The sequence below is a fragment of the Lepidochelys olivacea genome (genome assembly GCF_965140295.1).
Source record: "Lepidochelys olivacea isolate rLepOli2 genome assembly, chromosome: 10".
Classification (NCBI taxonomy): Eukaryota; Metazoa; Chordata; order Testudines; family Cheloniidae; genus Lepidochelys; species Lepidochelys olivacea.
Genome location: NC_140420.1, coordinates 16,850,458 through 16,867,641, shown reverse-complemented (window position 1 = coordinate 16,867,641; position 17,184 = coordinate 16,850,458). Strand labels below are relative to the sequence as shown.

General features: G+C 40.0%; 1 protein-coding gene across 1 annotated transcript; it reads left to right on the top strand.

Moving 5' to 3' along the window:
- The first annotated feature begins 764 nt into the window (after nt 1-764).
- UQCRC2 (ubiquinol-cytochrome c reductase core protein 2) lies at nt 765-17,167 on the top strand. The gene is made up of 14 exons (XM_084640769.1): nt 765-956; nt 3,156-3,248; nt 3,380-3,529; nt 4,405-4,469; nt 5,422-5,478; nt 5,827-5,951; nt 7,788-7,885; nt 9,837-9,894; nt 10,070-10,165; nt 11,457-11,656; nt 11,969-12,049; nt 12,726-12,802; nt 15,678-15,831; nt 16,928-17,167. The coding sequence occupies exons 1-14, from the start codon at nt 921-923 to the stop codon at nt 17,009-17,011; spliced, it is 1,374 nt and encodes a 457-aa protein (XP_084496895.1). The 5' UTR covers nt 765-920; the 3' UTR covers nt 17,012-17,167.
- Nucleotides 17,168-17,184: the final 17 nt, after the last annotated feature.

The following is a 17,184-nucleotide window of genomic DNA, read 5'->3' as shown; positions in this document are numbered from 1 at the left end:
GGAATCACCGCCAGGGAATCTCATAGGTACAGGTCACGGGTGTGTGTGTGTGTCATTTTCCCCGTTATTCTAAGGAACAGACTCTTATGGGGAACTCCCCGCATTGTGCGGCTCATTATTATCCCTTACTGTGGGGTGTCTCGCTCACTGCGGAGGGAGGTCACCCGCCACGGGGAGAGGGTAAACCCACGGTGCGTGTGGGCAGGGGGTAACGTAATGGAGGGAGCCTCCGTTGTGGGAACTGTCCCCGCCTGAGCCCAGCCCTGCAACCTGTTTGTTCCACTTGGGTGACACGCCCTGGGCACGGGCAATGCGTTTCCCATAAAGGAGCACATTGTTTCCCACGGGATCACAGTTTTTTGCAACGTCTCTTCACTAATCCCACGCCCTGTGCTGTGGGGTCACTACTCCTACCCCAGCTACTGAGGGATCCTACGGAATCTCCGGGTACGAGCCCAGCTAGGAAAGGGGAGAATCCGGGATTTGTGATGGCTCTCTATTGAACCGCAGGGCATAAGCCCTCGATCCGCCCCCCGCTCACCCGTGCGCCGCACGACCCACCCAGACAAGAACGGATCGCGGGCCACAGCGCACAACCCTGGCCTGCACCCCGCAGGGGGCGCTCCACAAGAGAAGGCGGGGCCCCATGAAGAGCCGTGGGAATTACTGGAGGGAGTGGGCGGGGCTTTGCGCCCCCACGCAGGCGCACGCCGCACATCATTCGGACGCAGTGGCCGAGCCGTGAAAGAGGGCTGTCTAGGTTGTCTAGGCTGTCCAATCCCGAACAGGGAGCAGTAGAGGCTGGTCGCCTACAGCTAGAAGGTCAAGGCGACGCGGTGTATGCTGGGAAGGCAGAGTCTTCCTCCGGTGTCGCCATCTTGTTTCTCTGAGGGGGCACCGGAGGCAGCGGCACGGAGAGGATGAAGGGGATCCCGACTATCGCTCGTTCCCTCTCGGTGAGTGCGGCGGGATGCGGTTCGGGGGGCAGAGCGAGGAGTCCTTGCACCTGGAAGGGGGCTGGGTCCGGGCCAGGCGGGGTTGACCCTGGCCTTGCTGTCGGGTAAGGGGGCTGAGGGCAGCCCCCTTCTCAGGTGCGGCGTGGAGCTGAGACCGAGGGAGGGGCGTGTGGGAGGCTGGGGAGGATGGAGCGGAGCCCGCGGCGGTGTCCGGGGCAGGGAGCGGGGCTGAGTGTCTGAAGGTCACCTCGGCCCCAGCTCGGCCCTCGCTCGGCGGGTGGGAGTCCTTGCCTGTCCCCGGCCAGAGCAGCTTCCCTGGGGCTCCCGTAGGGACCTGCTACCTGCCCTTCTCCTTCCCAGAAACGAGCTGCCTGTTCCCTGCTGGGGGAGGCCGGGCTGGATAGCCTGGGCCGCCGCTCCGAGTTCCCATGGGAGCCGCGCAGTGAGCAGCTGCGGGAGGAGGAATCCCTCGGGAGGCAGCTGGACGGGATCTCCTTCCTTCCCCCACAAGGGTTATTCCCTGTAGGGCCCTTAAACCTGCAGCCTCAGCTTGTTAGTTAGTGCCTTAGCCTGCCCGTTGGTTGTCGGACTTGACTTGTGTCGGCACGTAGTGGAAAAATTCTAACCGTTATTGAGGGCCTACTGGGAAAGGTGCCTTGTCTGTTGCAGATAGTGGCACAGGTAGGCTAATAAATATCTTGGGAGCCCTAGTATTTTTCTGTATAAATTGTAGACATGTCTGTACTACTGAGTCGAACTAGGAAAGAGTCTGGAGATGAAGTAATTATCACCTTTGTGGTGATAAAACCTATATTGAGATACAAGTAGCTTCAAAATATATTAACCAGCCCTGTTGCTAAGTGAAAAGCATGTAATAGTGTAACTAGAAAGACATGGTAACTTAAGTTAATGGCCTAAAAATTCTATCAGATCCTCAACATGTCTGGTTGGTTTGGGGGGTTTTTTGGTCACTTAATTTTTACTCGTTACTCTCAGGTTTTGGGGAGAAAGTGAGTCTTTATATGAAAAATAAACTTAACATTTGAGGAAGAAGGTGGTAATGTTTCACACTTGAAGTTCAATTATACTTCTTGGTTTTGGGGTTTATAGGCTGTGTGGGATGCTCTTATGCCATTGTCCATCTCTTCAGTTTGGAGGCCTTCCATTTCTGACTTTTGACTACTGCTGTGGTTTCGTTGTAGTCCTGAGTCTAAACTAGAGGTTCTCAAGCAGTGGGACGCGCTCCCTGGGGTGGGGGTGGGAGTGGGAGAGCACCACAAGACTATCAAGGGTGCAAGGGCCTACGAAGTGTGCTGAAGGACCAGGGTTCAGGAGGGGGCTCTGTCCATAGCTTCTTGCTCTTCTCCCTGTACAACAACAGATATCTTTCTCTGCTGGACAGACCACCAGGCCCCCCCCCAGGACAACTGACTGCCTGCTGGACAGAGCCCTGTCTGCTTTCGCTATCAGACAGAGCCTGTGCTATGGAAGTCGTGGGGGCTGACAGGGCCACTGCAGGGAGCAGAAGACTTCCTTGACTGCCATGTGGTGATTAGCCCCTTGGATATACAGGGGGTGGGGTGAGGGTGTTATATATAGGAAATGAATTTCCGAAGGGGAGCTTAGCTAAAAAAAGTTTGAGAACCTTTCTTTCAAAGAAAGTCCATGTCATCTATGCAGTTATTAGTGAAGTTGGGTCAATTTGCTGGTAGGTGGCGCTCTAAGGGTAGGGCCACTTGTACCAAGGAGTTAAGAGTATCACTTCCACATGTTATGTTATATTTTAGTTAAATTCCATGTGATTAATTGCTTGGTGAGTTGCAGTAGTGACCACAGAGTATGCTATATAATTTTCATGTAACTAAATATTTAATACAACAGTGTAATATGGCATTTGTGATAATAATCAAGGTCCCAAGTAGTCTGCGACTGCAGAATTAATTTTATCATTCTTAAATTTGTAGTTCTTCACCTGTGTGATTTTTTGAATGGGCTCCAACAGGAATGTGAAACTGCTCAGATTAAACCCTCGGGGTAAAAGATATGGTAACCATTCTGCCATACACTGGTTAATATATTTCAAAACTGTATGTTCTGAATTATTGCTTAATGTGTTCCATTAGATACTGCAGTGATATATAATTTGAGAGTAGAAATACGTTCCTATTTAATCTTGCTTGATGTTATTTTCTGTTTTAGAAGAGGTTTTATTCTCTCAGCGTTGCTCCCAAAGTTGAAGCCTCAGCAGCTACAGAGCGAGGAAAGTTACATCTACAGCCACAGGATCTCGAGGTCAGTGCAAATGAATATTTTTAAACTTTTTTTTGTGTTGGACTGAATCAGATCACAAAGGAACAGTGTGGTGACCGTACCTTTAATGAACTGCTAAACTGTAATAGGTCTTTATTTTCTTTATTATACAGATCACAAAATTACCAAATGGCTTAGTGATTGCCTCTCTGGAAAACTATTCCCCTGCTTCAAGGATTGGTGTGTTCATTAAAGCAGGTAGCAGATATGAAACTACCAACAATTTGGGAACTTCCCATTTGCTCCGTCTTGCGTCAAACTTGGTAGGTATCTTTCCTCTATTTAATTCTTTGAAGATAGGTAAAATGGTGAAATGCTTGAGATCTTTTAGAGAAACCCACGTAATTAAAATTAATCTAGAGGTACTGGATTGCTTAACTGAATGATGATGATGTATCATTCTACCTCTGGTTTCTTGGTTCATATAGAACACAGGTGGCTAGTGAAAAAACTGTTACCATACGATGACTTTAGTTGTCTGGGAGAAATGAGTTGATGACACGTTACTTTCTAGTAGTCAGAAATGTGTCTCAAACATCAACAACCGTTGATGCATTAATTCAGTGTTGCTCTGTAAGAAATTGAGCGATTGCACCAATCTTTTAATGAGGCTATACACAGAATGCAGTAAAAGATAAATTGAATGTTTAATATGTATTTACTATTTAATTGATGTCCAAATAAAGTTTTTCTTACTGATAAGAACATCTTAAGCTCCAGGGTGCCTTATGAGGTCTTATTGAGTTCAGTTTCACTCCCTGGTGATCTGATTTAATATATGGGCATATCTGTGGTTGTAGATGAAATCATCTTTTTCAAGTACTGACCTCCTTATTAATTATGGTTGTAGACCTAATACTGCCCATGCTGTTTTAGCTATCTTCCACTGCTTAAGTGTGTTCGATAAAATTAATGTTGTTGTTTTTTTTAACAGCATGTTAATTTTAGTTGTTTGGCTAAAAATTCAAGATTATGAAAATGTGTTAGTACACACAAGAAAACGAAAAAAATATTTCTTGGTAAACAGACTGGAAATATCTTTTAATGTTGTGCCTAGAATTATATTTAATAACCTGATGCAAATAAAATTGTTCTTGGAATACCTAAAAGTGTAAAAACTGCTTCTGTGTTTTTATAGACTACTAAGGGAGCCTCTTCCTTCAAGATTACTCGTGGCATTGAAGCTGTTGGAGGTAACCTAAGGTTTGTAACTATTATTTAAAGATAATCTGAATTGCTGAGAAAATAATGGAAACTGTAGGTAGTATGGCTAAAATTTCCATGTGCAAAATGACCCAAAGTGCCAAAAAAAAAAAAAAAAAAAGAATAAATACATAAACATGCCCAATGAACACTAACTACATGGACCGATCTGCCTTATGTGATTATATGTAAACTTTGAAGTATGAATCTTCTTTTAATGCTTCAAAAAAGCATGCTTTTTTCATGCTTCAAAAATGATCGGTAATAGACAAAAAATAACTTGTTCTCTATTCCTTTATCCTAATCAATTATTCATAGTTTTATAAATGAAAAATTTGCAAAAGAATACAAGTGTACATGATTTTTAGCAGTTTTTGTAATTAGATGGTGGGGAGTTCAAAGTACAAAAACTAACACTTAGAAATGCAAAAGACATTGCTGATTTTTTTTAATGCATTCTTGTATATATTCTATTACAATGTATCTTAAAGTTGCCCAGTGGATATTAAGTTGAAGGTACAACCTTTGACCCCAAAGGGATATGGTTATACTTTATTTAAGAACTTTAATAAAGTATGTATTTAAGGAGGCTTGGTTTTTATTGAATATGAACAGAAAGACAAAAGTGAAATACACTTCTCTCTTGGCAGGTTTTCTGGGCAATTCTACCTAAATTCTATTGAGTTTGCAATTTAAAAATGTAATGGTAAAATGTCAAATTGTACCTGAATTACAGATGCCTCATAGCTGTTGGCATTTTTCAGAATTTGTGTAGAGATGGGAGATGGTTTTTACATTAGCACTTTTTATCCATTTGAATGTTTAAAAGACTAGTACAATCTTTTTTAAAAATAATGGAGTTTTGCATTCTGGTCCGGAATTTGGGCAAGGGAATTTACATCAACAAGGAACATATGTTCAACATAACTTTCTGAAATTTCTTCTCGTTTAGTGTAACCTCCACTAGAGAGAACATGATTTATTCTGTTGAATGCCTACGTGACTATGTGTAAGTATCCAGATGTAACAATTGAGTTTAAAGCATATTCTGCAAGAAACCATAGTAGTTAAGCTACAGAATACCATTATTTTAAGGGGAGGAAACAACATCACTTCTAACACATGCCCTTATTGTTTACTTTATCAAAGTATTAATGTACTGTACTTAATTACATACAGTTTTGCAGTGTTCAGATGTGTGCTTTGTAGCATGAAATTGGACTCTTACTATTGTACAGAATGGTCTATCAATACAGTATATCTTGGATATGTTTGGATATGTGCTACTTTATATTCACTTCTATTTAAAGAACTCTTTAACTAGATTCCTTCATAACTTTTTGTCTTTTTGTTTCAGTGATACAGTAATGGAGTACCTAATTAATGTCACTACAGCTCCAGAATTCAGACCTTGGGAAGTAACAGAGCTTCAGGCACAATTAAAAGTTGATAAAGCAGTTGTCTTTCAAAATCCACAAGTTAGTAAGTATGCTTTAAATGACCAGCTATGACAGTTTCACAAAAATATTTACCCAACACCCCCCACCCCACAAATGTAAAGAAGATTCTTCACTTAACTTTGAGCAATTTGACCCCTCCAGTTAATTTTTCACTTGCCCTTCTGGAGAAAGTCATAGTTGTCTGTCTGTTTCTCCATGAAATCAGAAATGAATAGGGAGGGAGAGCATGGTAAGCCCATCTTATAAAAAAAGCCGTTTGCATTATAAAAACTTTCTTAATAGAAAGCTATTTAGGATTGAATGGATAAATGGCTTCTTGAAGTTCTATGGAATTTTACTACCTATGCTATCTAAAACAAACATTTTTATTAAATTAATCTAAATTACAATCTAGTCTTACATCAGTATATTAGTAATAACCCAACAAAGAGGTGAGATTGTTTCAGGATATCTGCATAACTTAGGGCTCAAGTCTCAAGATCTCTATCATCTAAGTAATACTAGTATTCCTGTATGACACTCATTGTTTTGAATCATTTAATCATATTGAAGTCTCCAAACTGTCATGCCCTGTTGAATCCTATTTCTTTCTCTGGGAAACTGGTAGCTTATTTTGAAGCGCAGGCACTTTTCCTAAAACTCTGACACATTGAACAGGTGATGTTCAAATAAGTATTTTTAATGATAAAATTGAATCATGTTGGTTTCTTTAAGCTTATCCGAAAATAGGTGGTTTGTCTGCAAGCCATACTTAGGATATTTTGATGAAACTCTTTTGTGACCAAGATATCGAACTATTAAAAGCTGCATATTTTTATACAATAGTATTCATAAGGGGTACTTAAGATAATTTATAAAAACATAGATATGTTGTATATTTGCACAATAAACAATTATTACTTTTGATGAAACATTACAGCTTCTTCTGTAAAAGTACTAAACTGCCTAAACACTCCCATTTTTAAAAGGGTTTGTAAGCATGATCTACCATGTCAGGTCTTAAAGAAAAAAGAAGTAATATGGATGTAACACCAAACCCACAAAAGCAAGAAAATATAACGTTAAGTATGCGCTGTTCTTAAACCCATCCTGTTTGTATGTAGCTATTGGAGGAAGGGTTTCAGATCTATATGTTGCTTACTATTATATGTTGTATTATTGTGTATGTAATACTTAGGCAAAAGACCATTGAGTGTTGAACGTCAGCTTTATCATTAAGTCAACATTCAGAACAATAAAGCTCTGAAAGGGTTCAGAGGGGTGTGATAAAGAAAAAACTGGGATTGTTCGCTTTAGAAAGGAGATGTATGAGGGGGAACATAAAGTACACAAATTATTAGTATTATAAAAGGTAAACAGGAAGTGTCTGTTCTCCCTGACTCAGGACATGAGAACAAGGGCCACTCAATGAAATCAAGTGACAGGATATCCAAAAGTGGTAGAGGGAAATACTTTTTTACACAATGCGTAATGACTTCAGTTTAATTGCCACACAGTGCTGTTCTGGTGAAGAACTGAGATTCAAAGAGGGATTGGACTTCACTATGGATAATAAGAATATCCAGATTTGTTAAAATTTAATGCTAATTTTTTTTTAAAGCAATGCTTTAGGGTTTAAGACAATTTCTAATTTTTAGGGATAAAGATGAGACCTCCTGGATTATTCGACCTCTGCCTAATACAGGATTTCTTGTGATTTCCCCTGAAGCATCTGATGCTGAATGGATACTGGATGAGACAGACCACAATGCTGATCCATTTTCGCAGTTCCTATGTTCATCCCATCTCTACTCTTCAGTGAAAGTAGCTATTAAACTACATTTTTGTAAGAGTGTTTCTTCTGTTCATTTTTTTTTAGGTGTTCTTGAAAACTTGCATGCTGCAGCTTATCGGAATGCTCTTGCTAACTCCTTGTACTGTCCAGATTATGCGATTGGGAAAATTACACCAGAGCAGGTAAGAATATATATCTTACATATTGTAGCCACAGTATAAAGAGACAGATGTGAATCTGCAACTCTAGTTTCTTTTATAAAACTATTCTCTCGTGACACTTAAAGCTGCATTTTTGGCTTATTCAATTCTCCCAAAATAATACTCCTTATATAGATGCGTCCTCATCTCAAATGTTAGTCTGATGCTGAAGTAAAGTCAGCCTTTTTCTGACTGTAAATTGTTATTGGGTATAAAATTTTCATGTGGCTCTTATCAACTGTGATTCCAAAGCCTTTGAAAAGGCTACATTGTATTGTGTCTGGCTTTCTATTATTTATCAATAGGACCTGCACTGAAGTGCAGATATCCATGTACAAAGAGCTAGTGACTTCCACATAGGACAGTAGTACGCTTCTGCCACTACGGGGAGAGTGCATAAAACAGTCTCTCCTGTACACAACTGCTGTTGGAAGCCTCAAGACTTGCTGCAGTCAGAATTACAATATTTGAACAATGGATACACCTACTTACAGAACTGCAGTGAAAATTAACAGTAGTTTAAGAGCTAAAACTGCAGTTCTCTCGAGGCCACTCAGAATAAATAAACTCAATAAAAAATCAGGTGGGTCTGGCTCTTTCCAGCTTACAATTTGTGTGCGTAACAGTTTGGAGTTTTAAGTTTATGCATTTAGGGAAGTATGTTTGTAATTTCTCCTTGCAGAGATTGATGGACAGAATTTCCCATTAAGATTAGAGCATGCTTTTTTAAAAAGGAAATTATCTGCATCCCTAAACTCTGTGCAACTGGCAACTGTTGTCACTTTTGCAGTGACAACAAGTGCTACTGCAAGATCAAACTTCATTCACGGCTTGAGGTTTTTCTTCCATGGTTTTTATAAAAATTGAACCAGTTCTGTAGATGACCTGATTCCTGGTAAACTTTGGAAATATTTAAAGAGCACTCCTTTGAGTCAAAGCAATTGTAGATACCATCGTTTTTTAAACTTCCTTATTAACCTAAGACATTGGGCGTCCAATTCTATTTGTAACAGCTTTTTCATGCTAGTGACACCACCACCTTTGCTCTGTGAAAGAGTCTTTAAAGCAGTGGTCACCAACCGATAGACTGCGATCGACTGAGCCTCTGCCAGTCAGTCACAGTCTCCAGCCGCTAAAAGTTGAGTGGCTCAGTGGGGCTAAGGCAGGCTCCCTGCCTGCCCTGGCCCCACTCCACTCCCGGAAGCGGCCACCATGTCCCTGCATGGGGGAAGGGGTCTCCACACACTGCTCCTGCCTGTAGGCACCACCCCCACAGCTCCCATGAGCCGAGAATGGGGAATTGCGGCCAATGGGAGCTGCAGGGAGGGGCCGCAGGGACATGCTGGCAGCTTCTGGGAGCAGCGTGGTGCTGTGGCAGGCAGGGAGCATGCCTTAGCCCTGCTGCTCTAGGAAAGTGCCACCCAGCTGGAGCCTGCACCCTGAGCCCCCTTCTGCACCCAAACTTCCAGAGCCTGCACCCCCCCCCGCCCAATCCCAGAGCTCCTTCCTGCACCCAAACTCCCTCCCAGAGCTTGCACCCCAACCCTCTGCCCCAGGCTCAGACTGGAGCCCCCTCCCACACTCCAAAACCCTTGGCCCTAGCACAGAGCCTGCAACCCCTGCCCCAGCTTGGTGAAAGTGAATGCAGGTGGGGGAGAACGAGCAATGGAGGGAGAGGGGATGGAGTGAGCAGGTCTGGGCCTCAGGGAAGGGGTGGGGTAGATCCTGGGTTGCACTTAAATTCAAAAAGTGATCTTCTGCTTAAAGTTGGAGACCACTGCTGTAAAGGGTTCTTCAGTATTACCAAAATAGACACCTAGAAGGATCTTTGCCACTAGAAAAACTTCAAATGAGTAACCTGACACATGGTGGTTGCCTTTTTTTTATTATTATTTGTGGAAATATCCTAACACGCACAACATTATTGTTGCAGCTGCACCAGTTTGTACAGAACAACTTCACAAGTGCAAGAATGGCTCTGGTGGGACTAGGTATGTCTTGTGTGTCATACTGTGCACTAAAAGAAAACTATACAAGTAATCAAACTTCATCTCTACAAGTAGCACTCTTAAAGTACATCTAAATTACTTATTGTTAGCCATCTCTAGTTAATTTTCTAATACTGTTAATTTACATGTGATTCTTTTTAATACAAATATATTGCAGGTGTAAGCCATTCTGAACTAAAACAAGTTGGACAGCAATTTCTAAATATCAGGAGCGGGGCTGGTTCTTCTGGTGTTAAGGCCCAATATCGTGGAGGTAAACACAGTCTGTGTATGTTTTGGGGTGGGGTTTTTTTTGGTAACTACAAGGTTTGTGCTGGTCTTCTCTATTAAGACTTAAGTATGACCTCAAGAGCCCAGTTGAGATTGATTCCCCCATTGTACTGTGTACTTTACAAACACAGGAATAGAGACAGTTTTCAATGTAAATAGACAAAGGGCAAGACAAAGATGGCGAACAGTCTGTGGCAAAACTGGGAACTGAATCCAAATCTTCTAACCTCCAGTCCAGTGCCTTAACCACAGGGCCATCCTTCCACTATATTCCATAAAGTGAAAACACACAACCTAGTGGCACCATACCAGAATTTGTGTACTTGAAACAGTAAAGTGTCCCAGGGGTGTGGAAGGTAACAAAGGGATACCTGGGAGTATTGAAAAGCTCACTTTCCAGGAAGGCCACTAAATATTTCATAACAAACTTTGAGTACCAGTTCTTTTGAGTACTTTTGATGCAGTATCTTGGACTAATATTCAAACAGTTTCATTCTGCATAACAATCTGGTTATTTCTGCAACCAGCTGAAAACAGTCTTAGTCAGAAAATTAGGTGATAACTGGACTACGTTTGGGTTGGCTAAAATGTGGAATAAGTAATCTTTCAGACAGTCAAAATCTAGCTATTGAGTGAGAACTCGTTCCCTTCAGGCAGATATTCAATGGATTTTGTAGCTTTTGCAATAGGGGGTCTAAGGTCTTGTCTATACAGTGATTTAGTGCACAGCAAGCTAGCGCATAAATCTACTGCACACCAGCCTGCTGTACGCTTAAATAACTGTGTGAACTCTGCAGACATGCACTAATTCCATATGTGCGCTTTGACATACTACAAACTTGTAGTGTGCAGCAGCATGGTCCCCATGGCCAGTTAGTGCCTGGCAGGCTGGTGCACTGTAGATTCATACCCTGGCTTCCCATGCACTAAATCACCATACAGACAAGCCCTTAGACCATATTCAGACCTGGAATACGCAAGTATATCTCCACTGAATTTGGCCCTTTGATTATGGGAAAGTTGTGAAAAAGTAAGGCTTACACCTTTTCTGTTTTTATAAAACAAGGGGATTATTTTTCTTGAACTGTCAATGCTGATGTCCACTGTCAATATTTGGAACAAGATCCTGTGGACTTAATATTACAACTAAACTTCATTAATGGCTTTTCTTCTTTACTGACTAGAAACCACTGTTGGAGGTATATGATAAGAACTAATTCACATATTAAGTTTAATACATTATATTTTTAACTATAATTTCTTCTTATTTTCAGGTGAAATCAGGGAACAGAATGGTGAAAGCCTTGTCCATGCTGCCATAGTAGCAGAAGGAGTTGCTACTGGAAGTGCAGAAGCAAATGCGTTCAGTGTCCTTCAGCATATTCTAGGTGCAGGGCCTCTTATTAAAAGGGGAAGCAATATTTCCAGCAAACTGTTCCAAGCTATCGCTAAGACAACTAATCAACCATTTGATGTAAGCTTAAAGGTTTATTGCAACTTTCCTTCCCAACAAAAAACAAATGCAATAGAAAAATATATACCAAACCGTTCTTGTCCTTTGAGAGATTAAAGCCCCATATGCTAGAACCTTTCTTTTAATCATTAGCACACACATTAAAAATATTTCATGGAATGTCTTCTACCCTAATTGGTTTCATTTCAACAGAAGGAACCCATCTTTCTAAATTCTAGCATATTGGATACCACTGGTAGCTATTTTGTTGAAGGAGAAATTGAGTATCCAATCTTCATTATTGGAACAGTAACTGAAAATTTTGTTTCACAGGCTGCAGCATTTAATGTCAATTACTCTGATTCTGGACTCTTTGGGATTTATACTATATCCCAGGCTTCTGCTGCTGGGGAGGTAAGTTGCTGATTAGAATTTGTTGGTTTGATCAGATATATTGGCTTATTAAATTCTAGTTATTAGTGTAACTATCTAGTAGTTTGAACAAGAGTTTGAAATGTTTCTTTTGACTTGGATTTAAACTAACATTGCATTATTGATACAAGACTTAACTGCTCAAAGCAGGGAATAGGGCTTGTTTTTGGGGAAGTACAAGTACAAAAATAAAGTAGCAGTAGTGAAGGCATTCTTGAGATTGCTGAATATAAGTAGTTAAATGTATCCATTTTGAAGTGGATGCTAATGAACTAGGCTGCTGGCAGAAACCTGGCTGAATTGATCATCTGTGAGAGCTGGGTTTGAATCTAATGGGGGAAGAGAGTGTGATCGCATTTTATTTGGTGTAAGGACTTGGGATCATTTTGGAGGCAGTATGAGATTCAAAGCACAGACTAAACTTTTTTGTTAGCCCCCCTGACTGAATACAGTGTAGAATAGTTATTGGAGGAGGCTGTTAATATATGAGGAGGTTGAGAAGAATGATGATCCAATAAAATGGAATGTGAAACAGGTGAAGCAGCCTTTCAAACTTAGTGTCTTTTGTTTCTGCTCAGTAAAGAGAAGACTCCTTGTGGGTTGGGAATGATCAAGCCATTAGTGCCAAATTTAAAAAACTGCTTAACTTTTGTCCTAGGTCATTAAGGCTGCTTTGAACCAGGTAAAGGCAATTGCTCAGGGCAGTATCACTGATGAAGATGTCACAAGGGCTAAGTAAGTTGATACAAAAAAGTCTAATAAACACTTTAATTCAGTGGTACTCAGACTGGGGCTTTCAAGCTGCAAGTGGCTCTTTATAGCAATTGATATTAAAACACTGATTTAATTATTAACCGATCAGGATGCTTTTTCTGTTATTAACCAATTGTAGTTGATAAAATAATATTTGGTCAATCATTTTTTCTGTGAGAATTCATATATATTGACATACTGTTTAAATATGAATATATAGTACTATAGTAAATGAAACAATGAATTTACACTACTGTAACTTTTAGGTAATATTGATCACTAGTTTGGCTCTGAGGTCTGAGTGTCACTGCTTTAATTTGTTATAGAAGTGGAGTTTTAACATCAGATGCTCAGCTTCCTGTCAGTAAGCATTTATAAAGAGGCTTCTGTAGGGCAACAGTTTCAACTGCGTAGGTGTACGGTATAACTACCTAGGTTGAGACTCATTCCTCTGTAATTATACCTAGCAAAAGCATGCAGGGATGGGAATGGTATACACTACCTACCCAATTAAAGTATTGCTGTTGCTGTTAAGAAAATGACAGCAAATTCTATGCTAGCAGCAATTCCTATAGAAACTTTTTAAATCAGCAAAAAGTGTTCTTAAAGAATAGCTTATTGTTAACTACTTCATTAGATGTAAATGACAGCTGTCAGCAGAAGCTGTGATTTAATTATAGCACACAAGAGTATACAATTCCAGTTTAAATACTTCTCTAAACTGCTTTATTTAGGAAATTCCCTACAAGATAACACTGAGATGATTCCCCAACCAGCAATATTTAGCATGCACTTACATCTTCAAAACACTAATATTGAGGACCTGCAAATGGTATTTTTAAAATGTTTTGAAAATGTAAAGCATTAAATTGATGGTGGTGCGTTATCCAAGGACATTAAGTATCTAATCTTGAAAGCCCTATGAAGTAAGAAAGTAATATTGCCACGTCTCTGATGGCAAAACTAACAGTTTTGGAAGTTCCTGATTTGCAGGCCTGCAAACACAATAGCTAACTAATAATACAGAGGGGTACAACTGTAATAATTAAGGTGCAGTTAATTTCTGGGATTGTATTGTGATTTTTCTGTTCTAAATTAAAGCAGTAAAATTCAACTACTATCCCAAGTCATAGGGTTTAGCTATATTGCCATTAAAAACCTGCAGCTGAACCTGTGCCAGCTGACTTGGGCTGAGGGTCTGTTTAATTGCTGTGTAGATGTTCGGGCTTGGGCTGCAGCCCAAGTTCTGGGACTTTCCCAACTCACAGGATCATAGTGCCCATGCCTGAATGTCTACAATTAAATAGCCCTTTTGCCTGAGCCCGTGTCAGCTGGCACGAGCCAGCCCCGGGTGTCTAATTGCAGCGTAGGCATACCCATAGAGTTTAAGGCCAGAAGAAACTACCAGATCATCTAATCTGATCTTCTGTATATAATGGCCACTGCTACACATTAAACCTAACAGCCAAAATTAGGCCAAAGTATTACAGCCCACAGGAGATTCAGCTGCAGACAGTGAATAGAAGTGACTGAGTCCTTGCGTATATAAAATCTATTTATTATAAGATTGTATGTAGAACTTAAAGAAAATTGGTGTTACACTTTGCATGATTGCATACAAAACATGATAAACAAATTATCATATCCTCTCTCATCAGCCAGATGTTAAATCTTCTACCTGTTGGTTTATTTATAGCACTGAATAGAAATCTTCTTAATATATATAGATAGATTTCGCTACTTCTTTTCTTCTGCAATGTTTTTCTCCGTATTATCTTCCTTGGAGTATGTTGCTAATTTTTCCTGTAGTTGGGGTGTAGTTTAAAAAAAAATAATTATTATTACTGTTTGATGCAGGTATTAGTGGCCCTAGTTGAATTCAGTCATAACATTAACGCTACTTCTCAATTATAGTGTGTGCCATAGATCATCATTTTGGATTAAACTGTTACTATTTTACTTTTAAAAATAAAAAATAAACACTAACTTTCATAAACTAGATTGTGACTAGCAATGGGAACCTGCTTGAGGCAAATAAATAATAAGGGAACAAAAAGTATTATGCTACAGTTCTTTAAACGAAGCACTAACCTATTATACAGAAAAGTGTTAATTGTTTTTGTTAATTGTTTACACCTTGCAGTAAAACTGTCTATACTTTTCTAGGTGAGACCTGATAATTAGTTTTAAACCTAAAACCAGAAATCTCTAATTTTCAAAAAACTGCCAATGCTAAAACTTGAACATCTATGGCTAGAAAATACTGAAATGATCACATTCTTTAAATTTGTTTGAAAGTTGCCCAACAAGGCTTGAAATATTCACATTCCAGCTAGAAGCTTTAAAAAAAAAAAAATTCCCTCGCTACTGGAGAAAGGGTAGTGTGCTGAGATACCTACCTTAGGCCCTGCTTGAGGGTTCCATCTTTTATTTCTGCCTCTAGTTGGTATCTGACCCTTGAAAATCTTTCCAGAGCTTTCTTACCATTGCAGGGGGTGGGAGGTCCTCTGCCACCTTACCTCTCAGCTTTCTGGAATTTGTCCTTTTGAATAGTTCTGTTACCTCTTCAGCTGATCATATGTTTTAGACTCCCATACTCATAAGAGAAAGCTTCTGTTTCAACACAGCAGGAGACTTTAAATCATTGAGTTGAAGAGCCATAAAAATATCCCAGTATCGCAGGGTGCTTATCCCCAGAATGCTAATGCTTCAGAGGTGGGCATTAAAGCAGAAGTGAAGTTAAGAGCCCGAAGTTGCATAAAACTACACACAACTGGGAGTTCTAATTTAGTCTATAACTACTGAGTAACATTGCAAGATTTACTTACTCAGATATTCTCAACACTTTGTTTGGCAGAAATCATCTGAAAGCCACATACTTGATGTTAGTTGAGACCTCAGACGGGTTACTTGATGAAATCGGTTCCGAGGCATTGGCATCTGGTATATATACATCCCCAACAGCTGTAATTCAAAACATTGACTCCATAGCCACTGCTGATATTGTGAATGTAAGTAAATGTGTCCATATACATTGTTTACAGAATGATTCCATATAAGCTTTGCTATGCACAATTATGACTAGCATACTCTTCTGGGTGTATAGAATATGTATACAGGGACCCTGTAAAAAGTGGTTCTATGATGCTTACAAATCTCTGCTAGCTATGCCTTTTCAGTTGTCTGCTTAGTTTACTGATGGGAATAATCTTTAATATTGTATATGGCAAAGTCAATATAGCTGTGAGAATTTAGCTGAATTCTACCATTACAAGTAAACATAGGAAAAATTCCAGCTATTTACCTAATCATACAAAACTACAGTCAGGAGATGTCCCACTGATGTCAGTAGGGAATCCTCCACCTGAGTAAGGTTATGGAGGATTCAACCCTAGGGTGTGATTGTAAGAAGCAAAATGAATACCTCACAGGATTTTATTGAGACGCTGTGCTAGTGGTAATAACAATTATTATAATCTCGGTTTCTGAACTGAACAAATTCCATCTGGAAATCTAGTGGGGAAAACAAATCTAGAACATCAAAATCTCTTCACAAAGCTGCTATTACTCATTTGAATGACAGTAGTACCTAGAGGCTCCATTGCGCTCAGCACTGTATAAACCTATCGTAAGAGATGGTCTCTACCCCAAAGAGCTTATAATATAAATAGACAAGACAGACAAAAGGTGGGAGGGACATAGAGTTCATAGAGCAGCGAAGTGACTTGCTCAGGTTACACAGGAGGTCACTGGTCAAACTGGGAATAGAACCTAGGTTTCCTGACTCTACCTTCAGTGATTGATACACTCGACCTTTCTGCTGCTTTTCTGACCCAAATAGAAAATATTTTCTACGTTAGGCATATGTATGACCACTTCAGAGAGCTGGGAAAAGTTGCTACTTTTCTACATTCTTCAGGCTGATATCATTAATCTGTCAAACTGAGACAGTTTAGACAGCTTATTAAAAATCATTGCCATAAGAAATATTACATTGCTGATTCCATAAATCAGTTGAAGCTGGGACTCTGAAGCAAGGAGATAAGCTTGTTCAGTGTGCCTAATGGATGTTTCCTTAATGTCCAATTTTTATTTATTTCTTTTCAGGCTGCAAAGAAGTTTGTTGATGGGAAGAAATCAATGGCAGCTAGTGGGAACTTGGGAAATACCCCTTTTGTTGATGAGTTGTAGTAGGAAAAAAAACTGAGGCAGATTCAAACTGGACTCTTCACTGTATGCCAATTACATTATACATAAGTTACAATCAGCCTGTTTAGATTAATATTCTGACATTTGAATTAATAGATAATTGTGGGCTTGCATATATTGAATAAATTGCTAAGTTCATATGCTTCGTTTTTGTT